Source organism: Pangasianodon hypophthalmus, chromosome 10 (assembly GCF_027358585.1).
Source record: "Pangasianodon hypophthalmus isolate fPanHyp1 chromosome 10, fPanHyp1.pri, whole genome shotgun sequence".
In the NCBI taxonomy this organism is placed as follows: domain Eukaryota; kingdom Metazoa; phylum Chordata; class Actinopteri; order Siluriformes; family Pangasiidae; genus Pangasianodon; species Pangasianodon hypophthalmus.
Genome location: NC_069719.1, coordinates 23,953,802 through 23,969,638, shown reverse-complemented (window position 1 = coordinate 23,969,638; position 15,837 = coordinate 23,953,802). Strand labels below are relative to the sequence as shown.

General features: G+C 39.3%; 1 protein-coding gene across 1 annotated transcript in view; it reads right to left on the bottom strand.

The window, feature by feature from the left end:
- ush2a (Usher syndrome 2A (autosomal recessive, mild)) overlaps positions 1 to 15,837 on the bottom strand; it is a 208,117-nt gene that overhangs the window by 62,698 nt on the left and 129,582 nt on the right. Inside the window, exons 41-46 of the mRNA XM_053237605.1 lie at positions 13,902 to 14,230; positions 13,130 to 13,252; positions 12,411 to 12,574; positions 11,072 to 11,281; positions 2,937 to 3,139; positions 2,531 to 2,643 (exon numbers count right to left, since the gene is read on the bottom strand). Of these exons, the coding sequence (XP_053093580.1) occupies positions 2,531 to 2,643; positions 2,937 to 3,139; positions 11,072 to 11,281; positions 12,411 to 12,574; positions 13,130 to 13,252; positions 13,902 to 14,230 (1,142 nt within the window). The remainder of the gene's footprint in view (positions 1 to 2,530; positions 2,644 to 2,936; positions 3,140 to 11,071; positions 11,282 to 12,410; positions 12,575 to 13,129; positions 13,253 to 13,901; positions 14,231 to 15,837) is intronic.

Genomic DNA, 15,837 nt, shown 5'->3' with positions numbered 1-15,837 from the left:
CTACAGGGTGTCCCAAAGGTCTGTAGAAAATGGTCTTCCAAAATGTTTCATACTTATTATTATTATCATTTTTTTTCAGATAGCCTTTAAGAATGTCTTTGATAAAAGAAAAACCTACTTAAATCATTCTTATGGCAAGATCGGGAAGCTGTCCCAAGGTTGTGATGGGCTTTAACAGGAAAAATGGCCAGCACATCACATTTGACACTGTTGCCAAACTTATTAATAAATTAAAAAAGACTGGACGAAGAGACTGGGCCAAGTGTTGTGGACCAACCGAAAGGTGGACGTCCACGAACATCCACTGACAAAGGCAGAACCAACGTGTTGTTGTCATACATAGTACCCTGTGTATAGAATGGAGACTTTTGGGACAGTCTTTGTTTCCATTTTTCCTCGGATCTTCTGCGGATCCTGGATAGCCTGCTGAACGTGTTCCTTTTATTGTCTCACTATCACATAGCATTTTTAAAGAGAGCTTGCTAGAATGAAGATGAAAGGTCACGCATCCTGCTGTTAAGTCATCAGGGAAGAATTACACCCCTATCTATAATTCTATAACTACCAACAGAGTAAAGAACTATCAAGTGTGTAAGTGGAGAAAACTGCAGCTGGAAGGAGTGAAGACCAGCAACCAGTCTACAGAGTCAATTCAACAGCCTGCCAAATGCACTGGCGGAAGCAAATACTGCAGTTCACATTGGCACTTTGTAGATAAGATTAGGTAACATGGCTTTCCAACTTACTGCAAAGTCTGAACTGTACAGTGAGTTATAGTGGGTGAGCAGCCTTTCCTTTTTTTTGATGCACTTCTGATATCGATTTTCCTCTCCATTCATAAGACGAGTAGAACTGCTTCATGAAAGAGGGAGAGTTTCCTGGTCATCACAGCTCAGATTCAAACATGAAGGCAAAGATGCTCGTGGTTATCTTGTTTTCTTTACTGAGTGAATAAAATGCTAATATCGCGGAAAACAAATGAGATCACCTTGTATTACACGTATAAGAACTAATTTTTTTTTTTTTGATATTTGACAAAGTTCCTACAAAATGAAGAGATCTTTCTTATTGATTAAGTTGCTTCAAGTGTTTTTTTTCTGTCCTGTCTAGCTAACATAAAAATACACAGCTAAAATAATGAGAAAAGTGTCTCTGTGGGGACTTGAGAATAAACGCCACACACACTGTCCGTTACATCTCAACAGCCAAAGACACACACTTTACCTTATGATTACCATTACCATTAATACCACTCTGTGTTTAACACGTTTGTGTTGCACAGCTCCTTTGTCAAGGTGCAGCAATGAACTAATTACTGTACACAGAGCTCAAAAGCCATTAAACAACAGAAAAAAAGTACAGAACCTTTACCCCATCAAGAAATACAGATCTGATATTATAAAATAAGACATTTGCATATGGGAACATGAATGCTTCTTACATTTTATGATGCAATTTATGAAACTTTGAAATTTTGAAATTTTATGAAACATTTTAAATGAATGCACAATCCCTTGAAAAGACTAAACAATAATAAAACAGTTACAAAAAATAGTCGCTTTCCTTATAGGATGGAAACTGCTCGTAACTTTTCACATGATTTTCACCTGTTTTATTCCCCACTTTACCTAACGCTTATATTCATGTATCATATCTAAGCCATGGTAATGATGAAAATCCTCTGCTGCACCAGTGACTTAATGCTGACAGACCTTAGGATGTGTTTATGAATTTATCAAAAGTGAAAGGTTCTGTTTCTTTCAACACTAATGAGCAAAACATTTGGAAAATATCAACAACACACATGCACAAATAAGAGACAAAGGGGAAAAAAGCTGTAGTTCATTCTTGGTGAAGAAATGGGGTTGGGGGCATTAAAACAGAATTACCATTATATCACAGAAGGTGTTATTGCTGTCTAACCGTTAATCCCTCGTGGAGAAAAAATAGCTGAAATTCATATTCACCAGCAGGAGCAAGTAAGCCATCAGCTGTGGCACTTGTCATATTTCAATCAAATCTTAAGCCGGGGTGTTGATTCCGTCACTCGGGCCCCCAACGCGCCAGCAGAAACAGAATTAATGAATTAGCTATTGATTAAAGTCCACTCTAGCAAATCTAGCATGGCAAATAAATGAACTGTTTGGGGCATGTGTAAGCCGCAGCCAGCAATGTCAGGCCAATAGATCAGGTAGTCTATAGGGAGAGGAAGTACAGCAAAACAGCAATATGATATGGCAGGGTAAGGAATTCTTGGTGGGGATTATGGGTAATGACAGCACACCAGATCCTGTGCCTTAAACAAGCTGAATGTAGATATATACCACATATATATCACAACGAGACCATCACAGAAGAATGATCATCACAGGGGAGAATACGGAGTATGGCATAATTTCCTATATCTACTTTGGTTAGTCAAAAAAAATCCAAATGTGTGTGTTTTTTTTTTTTGATGGATATTATTTTAAGGAGAAGACTTGAAGTTATGAATGATTTGAAGAAGAACACAAACATATCTACAGCTCACCTGGAGCTGAGCACTCGGACAGTAGGTGCTGCCATGTCAGCTGGAATGTCCTCCACGGTTGTTAACTTTGTGCTGTTGCTCTTCACACATGCATACACTGTGCATACCTCCACCTAAACACCCACGTCCGAGAAACACAGTATGAGACGTCAGTGACGGTTTTGTTACTGTGTGTAAATGGATGTGGATGTTTCACCACTCATCTGAGTGGCTTTATGATTTCAGGTACTTCAACTTACTACACGACAAAGTTTGAGACAACACTTTTCCATGATTCAACATTAAACACCGTATTGCTAGTTCTTCTTAAAAGACAGGGCAAAACAAAGTATTTATTCTGCCATCCATTATACAACTTCCAATATTCTTGCTACATTAGACAGCAATATATAAGAATAATACTGACCTGAACATCATACACAGTGAAAGGTTGGAGGCCTCCCAGCTCCAGTGATCCAGATGTGTTGTCAGTGGAGGTGTATAGCTGGCCATCCAGATAAATGGAGTAGTGCGTAATGGCTCCGTTAGGAACCAGAGGAGCTGCCCAGAGAACCCGCACGGATGTACTGTTGAGGGTCACGATCTCTGGGGGAAAGACTCCTCCAGGCTCTGAGTAAAGAGAGAGTGTGGGAGTGATCAGTATTTAGTGCTCAAAGTAGCTGTGAAGGAAAACATCAGAACTATGTTATCAGCTGACAGTTTTATAAAACAACCATATCAATGTCTGTCAATTACAATCATTGATATAAAACATGATGCAGAACAATTAAACGTATTTGTGCTCGGAGCAGCTCTAGAATTTAAAAAGGGACTAATGGGAACGTAAAAACACTGACTAGAGGAAGCTTATACAGACTGGGTTTCACCATCGAATAATTTTTATATAGCATTTAATCAAAGTTTATCTATTAATCTGGTTGCAGATAAAAAAAAAACCACGGAAAACATTCAAACATTTAATCCTGCTTTTAGTTTACCGCAACTAAGATGGTTTAAATTTACAATATCAGCATATATAAAATAATTTGCAGAAAATAATTTTTTCATGGTAATATTCAATCAAATTGAACCCATAAAAAGGATTGATAATGACTGATCTCAGGAATAACATTGCCGCTGTTTACATGTTTAGACTCTGTTTAGTCTAATCCTTGTTTAAGCCACACATTCACAAAGTATTAATCACTAACTTAGCCTAAGATTTTAAATCAAATACATCATAGTGCCACAGGGTTTAGCTTTGGCCTCACACACACACACACACACACACACAGTTTCTTTAGACTCCCTCAAACCCCCTCACCTACATTTTAACTCAAGTAGACCTCATTCCTCAAAAACACTGATTCTTGCTAAATGAGGTCTCCCTGGACTCAGAGTACTTCGAAGCCTCGCTGCTGAATCTTCAGCTTTTACTTTCTTTTTTTTTTTTTTTTCTCGACAGTGATGGTCAGCATGATACAGCAACTGCCTGCAATATTGTCTTAGTGAGTCACACTTAGAAAAGGTGTTTAGAAAAAGAGATGCAGAACTATCTGCTTTGCCTGTGAACACACTGGATGTATGTAAATGAGAACGCAGAGAATGCGAATACTGATTCTAGCATAAGCAAGTGGGCGCCAATTATTTAGCCATGTATTTCGAATAGTGTTATGATGGTACAATGTCAAGGAAAATTTGATACAGTATCATAAGAAGGGTAATATTATGTATTACAGATATTTGTTAAATATAATTGTTAATAATTCTAAGGGCGTGACAACTTGCAAAAATTACACGATTTTTAAAACGGACTCGATTTTTGCTGGACCGCCTAGCAAGTCAGCCTAGACGAGGCATTTTCACTGACTGACTGAGTCTCATTGTTGAAATGTGTATGCGCAAGGAGTCTAGCTAGCGAATTTTTAGTCTAGCTACCCTTAGCTAGCAAGCAGTGAGCGATACCAGGGACATTCTGTGATTATACATGCATCTGCTGTGTTTGTTCACAAACCATCCCGCCTCCATGTCATTTTGGGATAGTTGCAGAGAGAGAGAGGTAGGTTAGCGCTATTTCAAAGTTGTGTCGTTTCATGTAGTCCTATGTGTCCTTGCTTCAAATATTATTGAAGACAATATGTTAAATTCAGAGGTACGGGGATGTACTGTGGCATAAATGGGTTTATAGCTACATACTGGTCATATTTATGAGTGTTCTAATGTTAGTCACGTTTTAATGTAGATTACATTAGCTAGGAAGCAGAGAATGATTCGTATGGATCTGCTGGGTTTGTTCGCAATTAGCCAACTTCCGCATCATTTACAGATAGCTGTGGAGAGTAGAGGTAGGTTAGCTAAAGTTGTGTCGTTTCATAAAGGTGTGTGTCCATGCTTGAAATATTATTGTAGTGAATAACATAGTTAATGAAGGAGTATGAGGATGTACTGTGGCAAGAATGTTTTTGTAGCTACATACTGGCCTTTTTTCTCAACTGTTATGTTGTTTATTTACATGAATGCATGTTCTGCGATTAGCTAGCTAGGTAACACAGGATAGTGCCCAAAACTAAATTACATCTCAAGGGCTTCTAATAAGAAGGATATATCTTTTAGACCCTACATAAATGACTGTCCAACGCTGTGTGACAAATGCTGTGTAGCTGATGGCAGTCTGGCAAAACTTGGCTTGCCTAGACTTGAAGAAAAAAGAGAGGTAGTGAAATTAAAAGAATTTCATTCACTGGTTCAATAAACTACTTCAAGAATCACTGATTCAATAAACTACTGAAAGACCATCCTCCTAACAACAGCATTTATTCTAAAAAGCAGCTAAAAAGTAGAAAAATATTCTAGTGGTTTCTTTAACCAATGAATGCTTGCGCTGTTGCTGTAGTGATGCATGTCAAATGAAAATCTGAAGCTGTAATCTCCAGCTGTGCCATATCACAAAACAGGATATTGAGAACATGTGACGTGCAACGTGTTGAGTGCTTGCAAACTCTCTGTTCTTAATTGACAGAGGCAGAAGAAAAACTGACAGAAGCACAGAATGCTGGCTGCATCTCTCTCTCTCTCTCTCTCTCTCTCCCTGTTTCTCTGCCTCTCTCTCTCTTTGTGTTTTGGGGAGGTCCCAGCAGACGGTTTGTGGGTAAATTGAATCAGTCCTGACGGAGCGTGGTGGGAATGGAGTACTGCACCAGGGGGCGGGAGGTTAACTGAGCCAGTCTGGGGGATTCTTTCTGCTGCCTACACTGGTGCTTCCCAGTGTCCTACAAAGCACCATATTCTGCTCTTTTTCACAGTCTCTCTCTCACTTTTTCTCTCCCTCTCTCTCACACACAGTTTCTTTTCTAGCTCAACATTACACATGGTTCAGTGCTAGGTGAACAACTTTTAAGCCCAGTGAATGTTGTGAAAGAGCACTGAAAGACACAAGGAAAGGAGTAGTGATGGGAAAGAGATCAAATATCCATGCCACGCCTTTGAATGAGTTACAAGTTGACATGGGAACAAAAAACCTAACAGTGTGTAGGGGTCCTGTCACCTGATCCCTCACCCACATTCAGTCAAAAGATAAAAGGGAAATTATTGGTATATTTCTGTATCCTGACCTAGCCTGCTCTTGGTCAGGATGTAATGGTAGAGTACCTGCAATATATTGTGTTTACTTCAGACTGAATTAATTTATCTGTGAGTCTATGTATTTCTATTTCTAGAGTTTTGTCAGAGTAGTGAAAAATCACCAGGTAAAAGGATACTGGTGCCTCGCATAGAGGCAGACCCTGATGTGCTATCAATGGCAGCATCTCATACTCTGAACTTGAGACTCACTTTAGATAGTGCTGGTAGCTCAACATCAGGCTGAATAATTGGTTTGTAAAGCAGGAGCACAACACAGAAGTGGCACTGAGTGCACAATAGATTGATATAAAGGCTGCCTTGGCACATACAGCCTCTCATACAACTGGCTGCACTATTCTACAATGTAATGATTTCATTGATGAGCTCTTACATGCTCTTAAGAGTGTATTGAAGCTGCGACTTGATAAAGAAGCAGGCATAATGATTCCAATGACACATGAAGAAACCCTAGGTTTGAGATCAATTAGATCTGGTAGTGAGACTAGACACCTCAACCATAATGCAGGCAGGCTGATGAAGGCTTGCATGTAAAGCCATGATGTGTACAGAATGTAGAATATATAGTATATAACCTGAATATAAATGAGCTATGTGCTAGTTTATAAAGCATATGATACACTGGTGAGTGTAGGTGTTATCATATGGCAGACTTGGTACCGGTTCTTAAGGAACTAATGCTCATAAAGAGATGTAATGGACACAAAGATGTTACAGAACCCACTTGAAGCTATTGTCGTCAGGGATGGTAAATCACCAAGGCGTGGCAAATCATGCAGATGAGGAGACAAGTTCAAATGCCATTGTTGAAGTCTGGTAAAAACACATTGCACCTCGACAGGTCTTTGGTGCACAGGCCCAGGACTATTCTGTTTAAGATGAGAGCAAACCTTGTGATGCAACAGATTGCCATTAGGTGGTTTGTCACGTCTTTTTTGGCTTTCACAGACAGCAACAGTGAATAGAAGGAGTCACACAATTGCAGCAGAGACCACACTGGTACCACTACAGCAGCCCAGAACATACAGTCTGTTTCTTTCCTATACAAGGTGGGATCAAGTCACTAAAGCAAGATTTACTGAAAATGCCAGGGGATCCTGCTGTTGATTCTGAAATCACACGGCTGAGTAGAACACTGGAGCTTGATAACAGAACAGGGGCAACAGAGTATACTGTCTGCAGGGTATCATTTAGAGTTCCACTGTCAGCCACTGGCAAACAAAGGGGTCCACCCAAGACAGGTGCAATGCCCAAGCCACTTGGCTATACTGTGGAAGTGGCAGATATTTTAAGAAAAAAGACTGGCAGAATCATGCTCATTTTACGTCTGGGAGACAATGATCTTTCTAAAACAATTAAGTTCAGGAAGTATGTGAGATTTTCTCTAGAGCCCCTGCAAGGCCAGGGTCTAGACATACTCCCCTATCTGGAAGACTATCTGCTGTATGGACAGTCCCCAAGACAACAAGCCAGAGAGAACCCTAATCTCACATCTGGATAGGACTAAGAGCCAATTATGAGAGGAGCCATTTGACACCTGCACAGACTGTGTAGCTCATAGAATAGCTCAATTCTTGTGCTATGTAAGCCTTTAGGTGGGCATACAATCACAAGCCAAAAAAAAAAAATGGGTTGAGGTGGGAAAACAAGTTCTAGAATTAGGTGGATGCACACCTCCTATCTCTGTATTGGCCCAGGATGTATGCAGCTCTCACTCAGACAGAAGATGTGCTCTACCAAGGGAATGGCAATTTCACAAGAAGGTTGTTCACTTAATTTGAAACACCAACATCAGAGCAGAAGTCAATCTGTTTGCGAACTGACTACCAAATGTGGTTCACGGACAGGGCAGAGACAGAGGCTTTGTGCCAGGATGTGCTGGTGCATGATTAGCCAAATTGGCAGATGTATGCCTTCCCACCATTGTCACTGTTATGGATGACACTGCTGCACAATTGTTGCTGATAGCCCAGCCAAACAGACCACGTTGTTGATGATACTGATGGTCGATTTATGCCCACTACCACCTCTGAGCAATCTTAGTGGGATGTTTGCAAAGCATCAGGCAAGCCCTTGTAAGTGTGGGTGCACTCCAAGTACATGCTGGTTGTATGCAGGTAAGTGGAACATTTTCTTTTCACAATGCTGTGAAACAATAGGCATAAACTCCTTATCTTGCACAATAAACAATATTTTAAAGTTTTTGCAGAGTTGACTGAAGCATCTATTTTTGTATATGGCAGCACTGGCGCACAGGGGACAAACTGAAGGTTCAAGAATCAAGGTTAGTCAAAACTTTTCTTAAAGGTGCGGAACATGTCTGACCCTCATGCAAAACAGTGTACTAAGCAGCTTGTACAAGCTGCCATATGAACAAATGGAAGATGCAGACATAAAGCTGCTTTTGCTTAAGACATCTTAAGCAGGCTACGGCCAGACGAGTAGGCAAATTGCATGCGTTACTGGTTGACACTATGTATCTGTGTTGGAGATCACAGTTCAAATGTCACACATTCCAGCCAAAGATGTTGACGGTTCAGTATATCAATAAACCGGTCAACCTCTCTGTTCTTGCAGGGGAGAATGTGCCCAAGCTAGCTCTATATGTACGTGACTGCTCAAGTGCTATGTAGAAGTGACTGTCAGGTGGTGGGTCACTAACCAACTGTTTGTTTACTTTGGGGAGCATCATTAAGGGGCTCTGCTGTCTAAAGACATGTTAGCCCATTGGGTAAAGGAAGTGATTTTGGAGGCATACTTGAATGCAGGTCAAGAGGTACCTTCTTCCATTAAGTGCCATTCGATGTGTGCTATGGCTAATCAGGCAGGGGCTGAGCAGCTGCAATCTGTGCGGCTCATGGGGTATTTCTGCTCATATGACAGAAGAGTCTGCCCAATAGAAATAGGTTTTGCTCAGCAAGGACAAATATTAGAGGGAACACTGATTATAAGCCATTTACATGAACGAAAAAGCTCCCGGTACATCAACAGTAGAATGTTTTCTTCTATTATTCTGTATTTAATGCATACAAAATACTAGAGTCTAACAATTGCACAGAAAATCCAGATTTAATACTCTGGGTTATTAATTCTTTTATCTTGTTAAATGTTTACTTTTAATGATTTGTAGTTAAATTTTAGTCATTTTATTAGGGACTGTCCATTGGTTATTTAAAGTGTTTTATCACAACTACTTTCTTTTCTACTTTATTTTTTTTTATCTTGTAATAAATGACAGGTCATTACTGTGATTATAAACTATATTTAGCAGACACAAATATTACAGGTCAAGGGAAACAATAAATCCTGCTGTAAAGTAGCTAACAGTAGTACTCTCTCTCATTGCCTCTTATTGCCTCCCTGCTCATATCGTTTCCACTCCAGCAACATTCACACTCCGCAAGACTTCACACACCATCCTGTCCAACTTCTTAATTAAGGCTCTCTTAACATGTACATTATCTGGTGCCTTAATATGATCTGCAAGTTCAACTGCAGTTGTTAAAGTGGGCTGCCCTTTAGGCTGTAAAGTAATGAAATTACCAGTGAAAGCGCTTAGCTAAACGGCCCGTAACTTTTATTTGGGAGATAATGATTATCTAATGTTTTTAATGTGGATTTTACTATGTGAATAGGATTAGGAGAGGGAAAAGTTATGACACACTGCAGAGAAAAGCCAGTTATGTTTCCTAATGCAAATGCTACTCTAACCCATTCTAGACTGGATTAAGGGAGACATTTCAATCGTACTCAACGAGGGGTAACCAGAAGTGTGCTACTTTAAGTGTGAGTGTGTGTGTGTATGTGTGTGTGTGTGCACAGGTGTATGTTAGATTGTATGCTGATGTGAGTCCAAGCATGAAAGAGAGAGAAAGTAAGCGAGTGAGTGAGAGAGAGATTAATCTGATACCTATGTTATCGGTGAATCAGTACTTTTACTGCGAGGGAGAGGGACAACTTAATTACTATCGATCACAGTGCAGAGGTCGGTATATCAAAAATTTTCGCAAAACGCAAATGTTCTCTGTACGCCTCTAGAGAACGGAGAGCAACTATTTAATCAATTCAGAGATTGGTCTCAGCTGCCTTTATCTCCATGAACAGGTCTGACTGAAGTGATGTGAGGACGGCAGACTGATGGAAATCACAAGAAAATGTTTTAAGTACTGACAGCAGGACTGAAAATAGTCAATGCAATCAGCAGTCTACCTGCCTTCAAATTTCAGCATCTGTTAAAACTTTTCTAAATCAGATCTTTTAAGAATATATGAAAAAAACAACAACTTTGTTCTATTTGCAACGGAGCTACAATGTTTAACTGCATTAACTGTTATGCCTAAGTTACCACGAACTGGTCACTAATTGGCATAATGCAAACTGCACAACAAAGTCAGCTGCCACATCGTCATCGAAGACCTATGTGCAGTGTCTGAGGCTACATCTGCAGGAAACTGGAACTGCATTTCCAACATTACTTTTGAATGTTTCTCTGCTTTTAGCATTTCATTTGTTATTTGTCAAGTTATGTAGCGTTTTGTAGTGCGTTATTTTATCTCTTAAGCGTAGCACTTTGACAGAACTGGCGTTTTCAGTGTTCAGATACTTCAATACTCAGCATGCATTCCCCGAACACATCATACAATCTTTGCGAAATCCAACCACTCATTAGCGGTATAGCATTTGTGAGAAAAAACACTAGCTGATCAAAGACCAGGAAGTGTGATTTGTATTGATATGGCTGAGGAAAAAACACACAAAAATATCAAATTGAGTTAATTCAGCTGAAACAATATGAGAGGACTGCAAGATCGATAAATATGATAAGAAGAACGCTAAAGGTGTTCATTTTCATTGCTTTCCTGAAAAAGCTAGCAGAAAGAATCCAGAACTGATAAACTGGCCTACCAGTCTCTTTTAACTCACCGCCATCTGCAGTAGTACATGTGACCTCTGGACTGGTGATGTTGTGAGCTCCATTAGACACGGTCAGCGAGAGTGTGTACTCAGTGTTGGGCTGTAGGTCAGAGATCAGCGCCGAGGTCACAGAGGGGTCAAGCTTGAGTGTTTGGCTTTCCTGGGTGGAATTGACTGTGAGAAAATAGAGCTCCACTTTTCCCTGCAGGTCCTGCAGAGCTGAGAAGAGAGGCATGGAGAGAGGAAGAGAGACAGATATGATAATAATAATAAACAATATAGTATTATAGTATTTAAAAAAAATACTATAAAGAGCAGTAAACAGTAATAAATGAAACAAAGTCAATATTTGGTGTGATGATCCTTTGCTTTAAAAAAAAAAAAGAGTAGTCTCAGGTACAGTGTGTGCAGTTTTATAAGGAAATGAGCTGTAAGTTTTACTGAGCATCTTGCAGAAGCAGCCACAGTTCGTCTGGAGACTGACTGTCACACTTGCTTCTTATTTTTGCAGCCTTTCATTATGTTTTTTTGTCTGAAAGGTGTCTGTTATGTAATATGCTGCTTTCTTTACTGACATACAAACATTTTTCTGTAACATTTTATTTTGTGTTGGAAAACGAATGTTTGGAAATCTAAAATGTTTTTGTACTGAATCAATAATGTAGAAGTCATAAAATAAAAATCTATAACAAAATTTGTACTAAAAAAAATAGGGCACCTAAGACTTCTGCACAGTGCTGTATACGGTTAATAGCAGAAAATGCAATGCTGCACCATATCATTAAAGCTAATCTGATGAAAAAAGTTGTATGAATTCAAACAAGCAGAGCCAGTAACTCTATGCCAAAACCTAATCATTGTAAGTTCCTTTGAAGCTTTTGCAAAAAAAAAAAAAAAAAAAAAAAAAAAATCATAGTATCCATTTTCCAGGTGGAAATATTTCTTGAAAACTTGTAGCATTAAGAGTTGAGGAATCATGCAAATTGTTTCTCAGCACATCTAGTGGTGTGTTTCATTTGAAAGATTCTGGCAGCTTTGATAGTGTGAGATGTACAATGGCTTTGCTTCATCCCCACATGGCATATTGAAGAACTCAGGGTAAAAACAACTGTTAAGCATTTAAATATTGTAGTCCTTCACTGTAGATCAGAATCTCTCAATAATCTATACCACAAAAATGTAATTTTTCCCTGAACATTTGTTTAGCAGATGGGACAAATGATCACAACACTATTTGAGAGTGTGACTGCTCCAATTTACACTTGGTCTTTGACTAGAACTTGCACACACTAATGAGCTGTCAGTATTATATATCTGTCCATGCATTAAATGTTGAAAGACATCTCACTGGGTGTGGTCCAGTTAAGCAGAATGGCAGTGTGGTTGATGGTCTGAGCAGAAACGTTAGCAGCACGGAGTGGTGGGCCAGCCAGAGTAACTCCTGAGTACACCTCTCCTGAAGCATAGCCCACATCATTGTACACCAACAGCTGGTATTCATACCACGTGTATCTGCAAAAACACTCAAACATCAAATCTGCACTGACAACAATAGGAATTAGGACACTGTAAAGCCGCAAACTTTACCTAATACTACTACATCTATAATAGTAACTACTATAATAATTACTACTACTAAAACAATAACAACAGTAATAATAATAATGAATTATTATGCCATGATTCCAGTAAGGAATTGTCCTCACGTCCTTAAAAAAACTAACAAAAATTAGACTAATGAAGACTAAGAAGTTATTTTAATGGAAATTTTCATTGCACTCTTCTTGGGCAGTCATGCAAAAGACAAAGAGACGAACAAATAGCATGCATTTACTTCAGAGCCTAGAGAAAAGAAGGGAAAAGAGGAAGGTAATATGCAGATGTCTTTGAGTCTGCTAAAACACACACATGCGCACACACAGAAAGATTAGTGCGAAAACAATTTAATTCTTTTGGATATTTGCTTAATGTATCTTTGAGCAGTATTAAAAAGATGGCATCAGAGCGCAAAACCAGTTTTGTACACACTGGCAGCGTTTGCATTAAAGCTAATTTTGGTAATCTCACCTGCTAAGGCCTTTATCTTCGTGGAACAATTTGTCTCCTGCGTAAACATGGTACCAGCGATTGAAATCTTCAGGGGGACGGGAGGCCAGGGGCTGCTGGGTTTTCCGTCTCAGCAGCTTGTACCTGAGGGCAGGAGAAACGGCCCAATAAATCACAGCCTGCTCAACTCCAACAATCCTCTTGCTATTTCAGCCTTGCCAGTTTCCCCCCGCTCTCACTCTCTGAACAGTAATGCTAATTTCGCCCGTAATCATGAGAGCTGGGCTTAATGTGCTCTTCATAAGCCTAGTTCAACAAACAAGGCATTGGAGGGAAAAAGGGTCATGAATATTAATGGTCAGACATGAACACAGAGCTTTATTTACCACCTAATCAGCTCAAAAACAGACTCACTTATAGGGTGAGAAATAACAAAAGGCTGTTAAGCTGTATTTTAGCCTCACGGTGTAGACTGTTATTCTCCAGTATCATATATAACTCACATTAGCAATACTTTTTTAAGGGATTATTCAGTGTTTGGGGATTGTTTGTGCCATTTTAACTGTGTACTGTCACACTTGTCTTTGAAGAACAGTTTAAACTGTTCCAGTACAGTAATCTACGGGAGCTACACCTGGTCATAAACTGTAGGCTTACACCATTATTTTAATCATTCAATACCACCACTGACTATAATGAAAGTGTATTTTTTTTCCTTTCCAAATATTACACTATTAAAAAAAAATTTTCCTAAAAGGAAATACAACACATTCAATATTCTTAATTTAATTACCGTAGGTTTGGGCCGTTTGGCCTTGATGGTGGGTGCCACGACACAGCTAGGAAAGATTCACTGATGGAGACGACCGATAGTGCCGGAAGCCCCTGCGGAATCATGGGTAATGTAGTGACAGGAGTAGGCAGGCTCTCGGTGCAGCCTCCAACAAAGCCCCCACCCCCTGAACAGGCAAGGATGGTCACGCTGTAGTTAGTGTATGGCTCTAGGCCAGTGATAGTACAGTTAAGCCTAGAGGTGTCAGTGTGGGATATGCGTGGATCTGGCATCCGGATCTCGTAACGCTCAATTTCTCCATTGGGTATCAGTGGGCCCGACCATGTTACCTATATTAACACATACACATACATACACATTAGTGCAAATGCAAATGTGTTACAGAAAACAATCAGTAATACAATTCTAAAGCATTATGATATAGTAAGACTAAAATATTACAAAAAAAGCCAGTTAACAGTATGCTATCTGGAGTGGACACATGTTCACTATAATTAAGAATGCTATTATGAACCAGTAATAACAACATAAAACAATTAATTTTTTGTTTTATCCCATATGTGGTAACACTTATGTAAGCGTTCATAGGGATACATGACACTTACATAAGCATCTTCCTGAAAACGAACATGTACCTACATAAACATGTATTAAAAAAACAAGGCATCAGCTGTCATTGTGGCTAATTTTGTTGATTTGCAGAGTGTCTTGATATAGATTTACGTCACAAGATCATGACTACTAGTTTGATGATGTAACATACCATACCAAGTGAGGATTATGGGAAAATTAATGTCACTTGACTTGAGAACAGCCGATACTATTGGAGTAAGACGTTATACATGTTTGTGTAGGCTTATGTCAGTTGTCATGAAGGGATTACGTATACACCATGTACCTTACATACACCACCATTAAGTACAGTGTTACCCTTTATATACTACACATTAGCTGAGGCGTCTGAGGTCTGACACCCTGACTTTCACCCAGAAACACAATATTCTTTTCATTACTTTTAAAACACAGATGATGCTGTCACTATCTATAATGAAACTCTGATGCATAAGGAAAGGAAATTGGCGGGCTTTATCAGTCGCAAGTCAGCATTTCAGGGAAACATTAAATGTGAAGTACATTGAGAAGGATGCTACACTGGAATGTGAAATTAGTTAATGTGTAGATGCTTTACTTCATCAGACTTTCAAATACTGTGTATATCCAAACGCTTGTATGTCCTCATCCATATATCAACTTTCTCTCTCTATCTCTCTCTCTCACCCTGGACAGGGTGCCAACTCATTGCAGGGCACAATCACACACATACACACACACGCGCACACACGCACACACACACGCACACACACACACCAGACAATTTTTGGAAATGCCAATTGGCCTACAGCGCATGTCTTTGGACTGGGGGAGGAAACCCCCGAAGGAGAGAACATGCACACACAGGATGGAGGTGGGAATCAAACCACCAACCCTGGAGGTGTGAGGCAAACTGTGCTCCCCCCAAAAAGAACAATTTATAGTAATATTACAAAAATCTCTTATAACAACTGGAGTTAAACTGGAGTGGGAGGAGGAGGCAGCCCCCAGTCCCCATCAAACCCCCCCTTCATTTTTTTGAGAATGGGAAGCAGGGCTCAGCTCTGATGATAAAAATTAATAGAAATGTAAGTCACAGCTTGACATAAAGGCAATAAAAATAATAATATAAATCTGTTCCACATAGGCTTATAGAGAAAAGGTTTCATTTTAAAAATGTAATCATATTTCTTCAGTTAAGGCAATTATTATCTATAGCTGTATACAAGCATTTTTTAATAATTAGCACAAACTGTATACATTTTTCTATTTGAAAGCCTTTACTGTACTGTGTATAATGGAATTTTACTATTATTGCTATAATATTGCAAAAAAAAAAAAAAGA